Source organism: Trichosurus vulpecula, chromosome 1 (assembly GCF_011100635.1).
Source record: "Trichosurus vulpecula isolate mTriVul1 chromosome 1, mTriVul1.pri, whole genome shotgun sequence".
Lineage (NCBI taxonomy): Eukaryota > Metazoa > Chordata > Mammalia > Diprotodontia > Phalangeridae > Trichosurus > Trichosurus vulpecula.
The window spans coordinates 196267538-196281180 of NC_050573.1; the positions used below are offsets into that span (position 1 = coordinate 196267538).

Below are 13643 nucleotides of genomic sequence, written 5' to 3' on the forward strand. Positions count from 1 at the left end.
AGCAAATAGAGAAACTATTACCATGATTGAGTAATCTTTAAAAAAAAAAAGAGGGGAAAATTTGAATAAGTATCACATCTAAATCAGAAATCCCAAATTTTCCTTTTCAGTTTGTGTGTGCAGCAGTACAACATTTTTTCCTTAGATTATCAGCTAAAACTTTTCAACTACCGTATTTTAAAGCCACCTTTGAAAAGTGTCACTCAGTGAGTGATCTTCCTTAGTTTACATTAAGATATGCCTTTACCTTTAGTTGGAGTCAGGGTCTATTAACAGAGAAGTTTTATTGTTTGTTTTTTTGCTCCATGGTGCAAAATGAAGCACCGTACTGATTGATTTGATTAGTATGTAGTACAGTTGAGATGGCATACATTCATAGCAGTGACATTTTCACTTACATCACTTGGAAATGAAACAGGTTTATGTGACTTACGTTATTCCTCGTTTGTTTTAGGAGAATGAGAAGATTGTATCATGTTTTATTTTTAATTGACATTAGCCTTTCATTATCTGGTACCGTTAATTTATTTAATAGGTATTTGTTGAGCCCCTCCTACATGTGTGATTGGCTATTTTCAAAGGGCTTACAATCTAGTCGGAGAAACAAAGAATTAACTTATAAAAAATTAGCTAACAATATCAAGCAATTAGTGCCAAGTGAGGCTTGTGGATATTAGGCACAATAAAAATCAAAATAGAGGTGTCATTCATTTTATATATACCATTGCTTTTCCCTGTGGTTTTTTTGTAAAGATTCTTGCATACTTAATAACCAAACTGATTTATAGATCATTAAGTTTTTTAAACAAAATGGAATTGTGTGACAAAGTGCCATCAGAGTATAATTGGTTCATTATAGTAGTTTGGCATTTTAGTCTGTGTATATTGACTTTGTTGCCTAGCAAGCAAATCTCCTGAATTCCCTCTTCATATTTCTTAAAGTAGCTTTGAGGTAAAGTCTTTAAAAGCTAGTCCATATACTTTGATAATAATGACTGCTAACATAAGTTTAAGAAGACTTAATTTTATTTCTTATAAAGTAGATACAAAGAAAATATGCATTGTTACAAACATTAAAACCTTAAAAAGCTATAAAGCAACACTAAGTACTGAGAAACAATAATGTAGTACTTAATACAATTTATAATATTTTCCCTGCACTGTTAACATTTTTAAAAATAATAATCATCTGATCTTTGAAATTTGTGTGTGGCATTTTCACATTTAAATGAAGTTATTCAAAATTAGCAGAAACATACCCACTTTATATGTACTAAGTTAATTTTTATCTTCTGGAATACACTATTAAGGATTTAAAGTTGAGGACCTCAAATTTCTAATTCAGGAATTGTATTTCTCTTCCAGTTCTGGTAATGGTTATGTCATTTCATAAACCTTATTTGAAAAAGTGGGAAGAGGGTATCAGTTCTCACTCCTACTTATGGCAAATTTCTTTGAAATTTAAGATGGTATTTACTGTGTAAACGAAGTAGTTATCAAGACAGTCTGGGATTGGTACCTCTTCATTTTATAATTTCAGAAACTGACTTTGCAGATGTTTGTTTCCAGCTGTTTCCAACAATTTCCCCACATATTTCTGGAATAGTACCAGAATTTTTGATGTCCAGATTCCTGCTTCTTAATATAAAAATTATGTTCAGACAAAACTTGTGATTTGAAATTTAAGACTTAAGTGTTTGAACACATTTGGAAAAATTAAGATACTTTTATTTAAAGGTATGAACGTTATTTGATGTGGAAATGTATATATCCTATTTGAGTATGCTATAAACTGTCTCATACTTAAAACTTGTGTTCAGCTATAGTTGCTTAAATAAAGTGAATCTGGTGATAAGAATTTCTAGACTGCTTAAATAACTTTTAAACCTTATGTATTATATGTGTTCTCAGCTTATAAGAGGACATTCTAATCTTTATTGTAACGGGGTGCTAGAAAAAACAGTTATTGTAGAAAAGTCAGAATTAGTAAAAGGGGGTACTATTGTATAATCATTTCAGATAATTACTCTACTGGATTTCCTATAAAACTGGGTATGTTAAGTTTAGAGGAATGAATGAAGAGATATAGGATGTCAGTCTACAATAGGAGAGTGGCTTGATTTGGCAGTTTCTTTTTTTTTTAAAAAAAACCCCATTGTATTTTTGACAGCCCAAGATGAACCATGTATTAGCATGTTTCAAAATCACTGGGTAGATCAGTAGTAGTAAGTGCTATTTATTTCACTTGTTCAGCTGATTTCCTTGAAGCTTTTGGACATTTTAGCCACGGTAAATTGGTAAATCATAACTCAGATTCTTCAAAATCCCCCCCAAGAAGATTAGCACTAAACTATCATGAGGATTAAAGGTAAGGATGTTATACCATACAATAGTGAACATCCATTTTTAAGAGACTGGGTATCTCATTTAAGGATCATGACTTCTTTTCTGGGGGCCAAGGGTCCATTTGTAATAATGGCTTAGAATTTTCCTTCAGTTTCCTCATTTGTAAAATAAGTATAATTATACCTGTAGTACCTCCCTCACAAGATTGTGGTGAGGAACAAATGTGATCATACATATCAAAAGCACTTGCACATTTTTAAGCATTATGTGAATGTCAACTATTTGAAAATATTTATGAATTGATAAAAGTGCTCCCTGACATTTTTAATAAACATTCTTATCAATTTAAAAGGTAATCTAAGAACTAAATTTCTACAAACAAATCTAGTTACTGAAAACAAATACACATTTAAATCACTTATCATATTGTATGCTGAAATTTTCAAACTGTTTTGACAAGATTCCTCTTGTAGGAACAACTTCTGTGCGGCAGAATCTTTATCCATAAAAGATGCATTTTGCATCTTTAAACATTACAGTAATTCAGGTCTGTTTGGGAAAAGTTGAAATAGACATTATTTATATCTCTTAGTACACATTTAAACTAAATGTCTTAAAATTTAATTTCCAGGTAAATATATAATTAAGTTCAATTCATTGCAACACATATTAAGCTACTGTGCTTGATGCTGGGGGAAGTACACAGTTTGGTTAAGACTCCTGTTTTTATAGAGTTTACAGTATCATGGGGAATAAGTCATATATACATAGTTTAACTGTAATAGGCATAAGGACTGAACCTATGTATCTATAGTATAGTAAATTCCCAGATGAGGAAACTCCCTTTGCTAATGCAGGTCTACTTCTTATCTTCCCCTTACAGTCTAGGAGTCCTAGAGTCCCAGAGTCCTAAAAGAGGGTAGATAACTTGCCAAGGATCACACAGCCATTATGGATAAGAATTGGAATTCAAACCCAGGTGTTCTGGTTCAGAGACTAGCTCATTATCCACTGTTCCTCATAAGAGGAATATACAATGTCTTTGGAGGAATGAGAAAAATTGCTATGTGAAATCAGTTCATACCATTCTTGCCGCATCTTTGTTACTGTTATTTATTGATCTCCAGGTAGCCTCAACTTTTTTTAATTGACTTTAGTATCTAGCTCATGGTTATCTTTTCTGTCCCTTTCCTTAGTGTGATCCTTTGACACTTCAGTGTTCATATTAATGACCTTTTTAATAACCTGACCACATAATTCTTCAGTTTCTTCATTCGCAACAACCTCCTGCATTGCACTTCAGTCACATCTTAGACTTAACATCTCTTGGAATTATACCAGCTCCAAGAACCAGAATTTTGAAATGTCTACTCTCTGAGCAACACTTCCTAACCCCCTACCTTTCCCACTCTGATTCACCCGAACCCTACATTTTCCCCTTATTGTTACCTCTAGTCCCTTTTGATCTATGTTTATTCTTCCACACTCTTACCATCATATCCAACCTTGAGCCTATGGTTTGCCACTTTGATGCTTCACTAGCCACTACCTTAGAATGCCTTTTCTCATTTACGTAGCATTCCTAAATAGCTTGCTTCTTCTGCTTTGAGGTTAAGTTCAGCTGTCCAGTTTTGCCACTCTTGGTCATCCCCCTTTGTCCCAGGATGCCATTGACAGAAACACTGATTTAACCCACTACAAATTTATGGTACCTAACTACAGCTGGGCCCTCACTTTCTTCTGCCTCCTGATCGTATCTAATTTTCAAAAGCACCTGTTTCATCTTTTTGTCTCAAATCCAAACTATACTCTTGCAGCAAATGGCAACTTCCTACTTACCTGACAAGTTTCCTTCAAAATTTTTAAGCATCTTTTCGCTCTAAAACTCTTTCCCTTACTAAGTCTAATCTTTCTACCTGATTTTGCAATTCTAGTATGTGATTATAATCTAGTTTATTTCATAGGAAAGCTAAGTCAATCAGGCATTGAAAAATGAACCCTCTTGAATTCAGTATTCATGAAAATATTTGTAAGTTGAATAAGGATAGCTGCCACCAAATATCACAAGCTAAGTCAGTAGCAAATATGCTTAATTATTTTTAACGAAACATGCCTATTTCCAAGTATGTTTTATTTTCAGAGCATATTAATATAATGCCAGAAGCTGAAAATATGAGATTCCTCAAACTAAAAATGCCAATTTTCACTAATAGGGTGGTCTTTAAGTCTGTAGCAGAAAAAACTAAACTACGGTGCATCCACATACAATGGAAACTCTTTAAGATGCATCAGAGACTATATTATGGACCTAATTTATAAAGCTTTTAATATTTTTTCCTCTTAATTATTTTATTTAATATTTTAGTTTTCAACATTGATTTCCACAAGATTTTGAGTTACAAATTTTCTCCCCATTTCTACCCTCCTCCCACTCCAAGATGGCATATATTCTGATTGCCCTGTTCCCCAGTCAGCCCTCTCTTCTGTCACCCCACTCCCTGCCCTCATCTGCTTTCCCCTTACTTTCTTGTAGGGCAGGATGGGTTTCTATGCCCCATTCCCTATATATCTTATTTCTCAGTTGCATGCAAAAACAACTTTTTTTTTCTTTTGAGCATCTGCTTTTAAAACTTTGAGTTCCAAATTCTCTCCCTTCTTCCCTTCCCACCCACCCTCCCTAGGAAGGCAACAAATTCAACATAGGCCACACATGTATCATGTAAAACACTTCCACAATAATCATGATGTGAAAGACTAATTATATTTCCCTCCATCCTATCCTGTCCCCCTTTATTCAGTTTTCTCCCTTGACCTGTCCCTTTTCAAAAGTGTTTCCTTTTGATCACCTCCTCCCCCATCTGCCCTCCCTTCTATCATCCCCCCCTTTTTGTCCCCTTCCCCTTACTTTTCTGTGGGGTAAGATACTCAATTGAGTGTTTATGTTATTCCCTTCTCAAGTCAAATCCAATAAGAGCAAGATTCACTCATTCCCCCTCACCTGCCCCCTCTTCCCTTCCAACAGAACTGCTTTTTCTTGCCACTTCTTTGTGAGATAACTTACCCCATTCTATCTCTCCCTTTCTCCCTCTCTCAATATATTCCTCTCTCATCCCTTAATTTTATTTTTTTAGATATCATCCCTTCATAATCAACTCGCCCTGTGCCCTCTGTCTATATAGATATAGATATATAGATATATATTCCCTTCAGCTACCCTAATACTGAGGTCTCATGAATTATACACATCATCTTTCCATGTAGGAATGTAAACAAAACAGTTCAACTTTAGTAAGTCTTTTGATTTCTCTTTCTTGTTTACATTTTCATGCTTCTCTTGATTCTTGTGTTTGAAAGTCAAATATTCTATTCAGCTCTAGTCTTTTCATTGAGAAAACTTGAAAGTCCTCTATTTTATTGAAAAGTCCATATTTTGTCTTGGAGCATAATACTCAGTTTTGCTGGGTAGGTGATTCTTGGTTTTAATCCTAGCTCCTTTGGCCTCTGGAATATCATATTCCAAGCCCTTAGATCCTTTAATGTTGAAGCTGCTAGATATTGTGTTTCCACAATACTCAAATTGTTTCTTTCTGGCTGCTTGCAGTATTTTCTCCTTGACCTGGGAACTCTGGAATTTGGCAACAATATTCCTAGGAGTTTTCCTTTTGGGGTCTTTTTCAAGAGGCGATCAATGGATTCTTTCAATTTCTATTTTGCCCTCTGGCTCTAGAATATCAGGGCAGTTTTCTTTGATAATTTCTTGAAAGATGATGTCTAGGCTCTTTTTTTGATCATGGCTTTCAAGTAGTCCAATAATTTTTAAATTATCTCTCTTAGATCTATTTGCCAGGTCAGTGGTTTTTCCAATGAGATAGTTCACATTATCTTCCACTTTTTCATTCCTTTGGTTCTGTTTTATAATATCTTGATTATTTCTCATGAAATCACTAGCTTCCACTTGTTCCAATCTAATTTTTAAGGTAGTATTTTCTTCCATGGTCTTTTGGACCTCCTTTTCCATTTGGCTAATTCTGCCTTTCAAGGCATTCTTTGCCTCATTGGCTTTTTGGAGCTCTTTTGCTATTTGAGTTAGTCTATCTTTTAAGGTGTTATTTTCTTCAGTATTTTTTTGGGTCTCCTTTAGTGAGTCATTGACTTGTTTTTCATGGTTTTCTTGCATCACTCTCATTTCTCTTCCCAATTTTTCCTCTACTTCTCTTACTTGGTTTTCCAAATCCTTTTTGAGCTCTTCCATGGCCTGAGACCAATTCATATTTTTCTTGGAGGCTTTTGATGTAGACTCTTTGACTTTGTTGACTTCTTCTGGCTGTATGTTTTGATCTTCTTTGTAACCAAAAAATGATTCTAGAGTCTGCGTCTGAGTCTGCATCCTTTTTCACTGCCTGGCCATGTTCCCAGCCAACTACTTGACCTTGGAGCTTTTTGTCAGGGTATGACTGCTTGTAGAGTAGAGAGTACTTTGTGTCAAGCTTGAGGGGCTGAGCTGTTGTTTTCAGAGCTACTTCTGCTCCACCATCACCACAATCTCTGCCACAGCAGGGCTCTTCCTCCCCCAAGAACCGCCAACCAGGATTGCGATGCAGATCCAATCAGGGAAAAGCAAGCCCTGCACTGTCACTCTGGTCTGCTGCTTGATTCCTCCCACTGCGTGAGCCAGGGACTCTGGAAGCAGCCGACACTGGAGCTCCACTGCTGCACCACCTCTGGCACCCCCAGGGCTGGTGCTGAACTGCTCTCTAACCCGATCTAGCAATTTACCCACTAACCTGCTCAGTGGTCTTTGGAGTTTGTGGGTTGAGAAGTCTGGTAACTGCCACAGATAAATGATTCATGGCCCTAGGACCTGTTCCGGTCTACTCCTGGTCTGCTGTGTCCTGCCGCCGCAGCCCATGCTGTGCTCCGCTCCCAGCATTGTGCAATAGACCCTTCCCAGGGACCATCCAGACCATCCTGGGCTGGAGACCTGCTTCCTTCTGCTATTTCGTGGGTTCCAACTCTCTAGAATCTGTTCAGACCCATTTTTTACAGGTGTTTGGAGGGATTTGGGGGAGAGCTTAAGCAAGTTCCTGCTTTCCAGCCATCATCTTGGCTCTGCCACATCTAAAGCTTTTCTTTAAGGTTACATGAATATATTCTCTAAAAAACTAGCTATTTTTCTAAATACCTGTTCCAAAGTGATTTCTGTGAGGTTTAAGTATGAAAACATTAACTTACACCTATTTAAGGAGAAAATAATAAACATTCTAGGACAGTTACAATTGATAACTATAACCATAAATCAGCTCAGGAAAGATCTATAGCTTTATAACTTGAAATGATTGTAGATTTCAAGAATTTTATTTTAGCATACAGGTGGTGATTTCAGGCTATAAAAACAACTGTGTTGTCATTTTTTAAAGAAGAAAACAAAGAATGGCCTTTAAAAGATCAAACAAAAAAATTTTAATGGTCCTCACCATTTGCTCTTTGTCTGTATTTTGGATTCCTGCTTCTACCATGAGATCAGTTACGTTGTTCTGTAAGTCATCAATCCGATTCCCCATTTCTTCCAGTACAAAGTTAAAGAAAACTGTATAGTGCAGATTAATTTCATTAGTGTAGTAACCTCTCCATTAGACACTTTGTAGTGGTCCTTTAGTTTGCATATCTAATGTTACCTTTGAACTGTTGGCCAAAAAACCCTCTTCAAAGACCCCTTTGTTATACAACAAATCCTGATAATTTGATTAAATTATAGAGGTTTAAAGCAAATTAGGAGGACAAACAAAAATCATAGTAAATTAACTTAATTCCACTGTCTAATCTGTGGAAAGAAAAAACAGCCTTCATATAATTTTTCCCCCAACTGATATCGCCACATCCTGGAGCATAAGCATAGTCATTGCTATGTTAAAAACTATTAAAAAGCTGAAATCCAGTGGATTTAATTTAATTGAATACAGTCAGGAATAACATCCAAGGAAATAGGAATTAACTGGTGTATTTTAATATGTGACTGTAAGCGTTTAAACATTTTGAGGACTTAATCTTTTTTTTAATTTAATTTAATTTGTTTTTTTGAGATTTTTTTATTTTTAGTTTACAACACTCAGTTCTACATAATTTTGAGTTCCAGATTTTCTTCTTCCCCCTCCCTCCCCAAGACGGCATGGAATCTGATATATCTTCTACATATAACTTCGCATTGAACTTATTTACACAATAGTCAAGTTATAAAGAATTAATGCCCAATGGAATGAATCATGAGAAAGAAGAACCAGAACCAGAAAAACCCCACAAAAACAAAAGAGAAAAAAAAAAAACAAAGAAAAAGGCAAGCATAAAGTGTGCTTCAACCTGAATTCAGACACCACAGTTCTTTCTCTGGATGTAGATAGCTTTCTCCATCGTGGGTCCTTTGGAGTTGTCTTTGCACTTTGTATTGCTGAGAAGAGCAAAGTCTATCAGGGTTAGTCATCACAGAATCCATATATCTGTGGTTGTGTATAATGTTCTTGTGATTCTGCCCCGCTTGCTCAGCATTATATTGTGTAGGTTTTTCCAGGTTATTATGAAAGGACTTAATCTTTTTAACTAAATTGTCTTGCCCAATTGTCTGAGACAAAATCTGTCTCTTTTTACACATGCACATTTAAGTGTTAATTTTATTATGCCTTAGGATCAGTGTTTTTCCCCCCATGGAAATTAATTCCTAAGTTTGAAGTATAAGTTAGCGAGAAATTATTGTACAGATGTTTTGCACACAATATTCAAGAATATGGGTTTCAAAGTGAGGTAAAATTTCTTTTCAGGAAATATGTTGTTTTTCTTCTGGTTTCGTGCAAACTGAAAATAGCCTGTTGTACTTGATTATTTCTAAGTCAAAGCCACAAGTAGAAAGAATTTAAGCGAAAAAAAAATTGTTTGCATTGTTGAAAATGTCTGATGCTTGTTAGTGTCAGATCATACAGAACTAGGGATTTTTTTCTATAAAACTTCATAAACGTAAGATCATAGGCTTAGAGAGCGAAGAGACCTTAAAGATCTTTATAGTCCAGTCCCTTCAAGGCCTCACATGATTTCATCTTAGGGTATCTGACACCAGATCCAACATTCTTTATACTGCACCACAATGCTTATTTAGCGTTAACTTGGGCTGTATAGAGTAGAGGCTAGAGCTAGAAATTCTGAATTCAAATCCCTCCTCTGACCCATGCTAGCTCTGTAAACATGGGCAAGTCATTTAACATCCCTAAGTCTCAAGAAGGTGTTTCTACAATGACAGAATCATATATTTGACATATTGAGGACAATAAATAGGCATTTTTATTTTATCCTTGAAAAATACATACCAGCTGTCTTTCCACCTCTTGACAAAATATGAAATAATCTTCCATCCTACAGATGAGTATTAATACATCTCTGGATATACCACCACAATACAAATATGTACTTTGCATAAAAAATATGCATATTAGAAAAGTTATATGGAAAAAACAAAAGTGGCCAGGAATGTTGATCATGAAAAGATTTCTTATTCACTATGCAATTTCAGAGCAGTGCTGTACATTCTTTTAAAATATGAAAGGATATTTTTGAGAGTTATTGTCCCAGTCAAAGCTTGAAAGTGTACCTGTAGTTCCTGTAATAAATCTTCTGCCTGGAGAAAAAAATAGATCAATGAATATAAGGTTTACCACACATTTCTGAATATACAAATTTCTGGGAATTTGTAAAACTTGTTTAATGACTAATTCCAGAAATAAAAACCCTTCTTTTTCATATAAATAGCCTACCCATGTTGTTGTATGACTTAGTAACAGAATAGTATGGCAAAAAAAGAATTAAAAATTACTCTGAGCGAGAGACACAAAGTGCCTGTAAGCAGGCTGCAAAACATTACAAGGAACTTAAAAAGACTGGAGTAAATAATGCTGTCAGAAATGTATCCTTGAAAAAAAACGTGATTTACATGGCAAGAGGGAGGAGGGATAACTGGTGTTCTGGTGGTAGCCTTTGTGATGTCAAGAGAAATCCAAGAAGTACCCCCTCCCCTCCCCAACCTTTTTTGATGGGTCCCCTTGGGCCAACAGAGGATATGAACAAGAGTTACATAGGATGGGTAAGCTTGGATGGCCTGTGATCTCTTAACTTGGAAGGAATGACCATGTTGGTGAGATCTATTTAAATTTCTGAAAAGATTTTAAAAACCAATATTTGCTCTTTTGAGCTAGATATCACCTATTTTATAACTGTGGGACACTAACACTTACACAGTAATTGGTGAGGTTTTTCAGTACCAGCTCATGGAAAACATCTTGTCCCTGATTCCCAAATTCAATTATATGCCTTGGACTGCACTACCTACACACCTAGTCACTACTACTTAAAAGTGCTTAGAACATTAAAGTTTATAGTGCCTGCTATCTTGTTTCAAAGGTAAAAGCAAGTCTTAAGAAACCTGTTAACTGCTTGTAAGCAGGTAACATGTAATATTTGTTCTTTGGTTCTTTGTCCTAAATATTCATAAAGACATTGGACATAATCTCAATGTTAAGAGTTGTCAATGCAAAATTTACCAACTAAGATTTATACATGTAATTATGACAGTAAGTGCATATCATACTGATCTCACATTTGTTGATACTATTCTTGGAATTGCCAACTATGTTCTCAGATTTTTTACATAGGCTTATGATTTTCCATGCTTTCTGTATCCCTTAGCCTCACAATAATGAACTGGCCAGGGAGCTAATTAGTTCCTCTTTGAAGAATGGAAAAGAATCGCCCTAGAAAAAATTCATGCAAGGTTAAAAATGGAAAGTATCTTAAATTTTGTATAGCCTACCTCTCTTCTCAGGTTTATAGATGAAGAGCATGAGGCCCAAATAGATCAAACAACATGCCCAAGGTCATACAATTTGTGGCAGCACTAGGGCAACTTTTGATTCATAATACAGTGCTCTTGCTAGTATATCATGCTACCACCTTCCACAGTAATGTTTACTTTTCAAAACAAAACACAGATGCTTAGAAATTAAACTAACAAATAGATTTCTAAATGTTCATTCTCCAAGCACCAGAAACACCTCTAGCTCTAAAAGTTATATGCAAAACTGTTTAATTGAATTATTATTTAACATGTCCTTTTTTTTTCTTACTGCCAGGTTGTAAGATTCATGAAAATGGTCAATAATAGAGCATTTGTCTCATTATATACAAAATAGAATTTGGTATATGATATGTACGAAGAGGACACAGTCAACACTACAGTTAAACTTGTTTCAGACTTGAATCAGTTAAACCTCAGATTATACATCACTTTGGGGATGGAGGGTAATGTTCACTTATTTTTTGTAATTGAACTATACAATCTGCTGTATATACTATAAAGACCCAGTAGGTAATCCATTTAGAAGGCAGGTGAAATACCCAAACTTTTAAATTCTATGTTACAATGTCCAAACTGCTGCCATAATTTAGTATTGCATTTAATTAGATCCTAAATCTTAGCTGTCACTTAAGGGAAAGAGAAGAGAGAGAGGGTGTAGTTGGCAAAGCCAGTCCAGCTCTCGTCTGGAACAGTCTCACAGAGCCCTTCAAATAATAGATCCTTTCATCTGGTTGCCAGTCTAGGGAAAAAATGCTGAATCATTGAATTAAATGAGATGTTTAACACCCTTCCTCCCCCAGATGTAAGATCATTAAATCACTTCAAGAGAAAGTTATGCGACCTCCTAATTTTCAGGCAGTCATTGCTACTACGAGAGGCTGGCAGCAAAAGGTCCCAAATGCCAATGATGAGATAGGGTTGAATGCGGCGGAGGGGGGTGGGGGTGGGGAATGATGGAGGAGGGGCGCAAGGAATGGCTAGAACATGGAAAACTGCGGGATATAATGACACTTGATTTGGGATCAGGCCAGTTAGCTCAGCTCTGCTTTTAATTAGAAGGATGCATCTTTGGGTGAGAGAAAACTCAAGTTCTCCAGGCTTCAGTCCTTAAATGTAAATACAAAGGTTTCAGTGAAATGATCATCCCGTTCCTTTGGGCTTAAATGTTCTATGATAATGATTTTCCTTTTATTTAGAACTTCAGGTCCTATCTCCCCTCACCCACCCTTTAGCTCCAAGCTTCCAGATTCCAGTATCCTGAATTGGAAGGAGGGGTAATTGTTATTTCACTTTTCCTGTCAATGTAAGAGATAAGCTTTTCTCCCAGTTGGAAAGCCCTCTACGGATTCAGATGCCTGGCTGAGAGACGCAAAATTTCCCAGGAAACCAGCTCTCATCACCTACTGCACGCATATGTATATAGGTATTGGACTAAACCGAAGAAATGAAAGGCAGTAAGCCCAGCTAGGCATTAGCCGCACATCTGGGTAGGATTTTCGAGAAAGTCGAGCGCAGGTAATTTCATTTGTACAAACGGCGGGTGCCTAGGTCCCGGCTGCACAAGCCTTTGGCTTCACTCGGGGGCTGGTGCAGCATTGCTATCCCGAGGAATCTGAATTCCCAAGAAGAGGGAGGGAGAAGGATGAGAGAAGAATGGGAACGAGTAGTGGGGGAGAAACCCGAAACTTACAAACTCGGAGAGAGCCCGCCCGCTTGGAGTATCGATGTCTGCCATCCGTCACCTCTCCCAGCGTAGCCCCCTTACAGGGCTAGCCCTGGCGGCTCCCGGCAGCCCAAGTGTGTCGAGGAGAAGGCAACAACCAGGAAGCCCTCGGAGCTCCCTCCGCCGGAGCTAACACAGGCGGCGTCCCGAGCGGCAGCCTCCCACTCTCCTGCTGGTGGAAGGCAACACCCGCCGAATGACATAGCACCCGCCAATACTAATCCAGTCTAACAGCCCTCTTGCTCTGCTTGCCCTCCTTGCTCTTCCTGGTGCTGTGCAGGAGTTGAGGTAATTCCCACTCACCTTATTTATAAACCCCAAGACGAAATAATCCAACGTGAATGTTAATGAGCTCTTCGAGTGCTAAGAGCAAGCATATCTATCTGTGCCAAGATCGAATTTAAAAAAGACTCTCGCTGGGAAAGTCTCACCCAAACTCCTGATTTCCTCAGGACCCTACCTGCTTACGATAGGTGTCAAGGAGTGATGACTGAAGGTATGAGTAATAGCAGGGATGGGGATACACCAAACCTGAAGCTTCTGGTTTACAAAGTAAAATGCTAATATGGATCTGTATGTGCTCGTGATATTTTAACCTGCAGCAAAAAGAAAAAAAAAGAATTAGAAATCAGAAACTAAACTCCTACACTTTTCACTTCAAATGAACTTTAATTCCCAAGCAAG

The 13643-nt window shown here is 36.9% G+C and overlaps 1 protein-coding gene across 1 annotated transcript; it reads right to left on the reverse strand.

The window, feature by feature from the left end:
* Positions 1-1004: 1004 nt before the first annotated feature.
* HSBP1L1 (heat shock factor binding protein 1 like 1) lies at positions 1005-13341 on the reverse strand. Its single transcript, XM_036755747.1, has 4 exons — positions 12927-13341; positions 9937-10003; positions 7821-7915; positions 1005-2895 (listed from the first exon to the last, which is right to left on the reverse strand). Exons 1-4 carry the CDS (start codon positions 12969-12971, stop codon positions 2890-2892), a joined length of 213 nt encoding a protein of 70 aa, XP_036611642.1. The 5' UTR covers positions 12972-13341; the 3' UTR covers positions 1005-2889.
* Between the last annotated feature and the right edge of the window lie 302 nt (positions 13342-13643).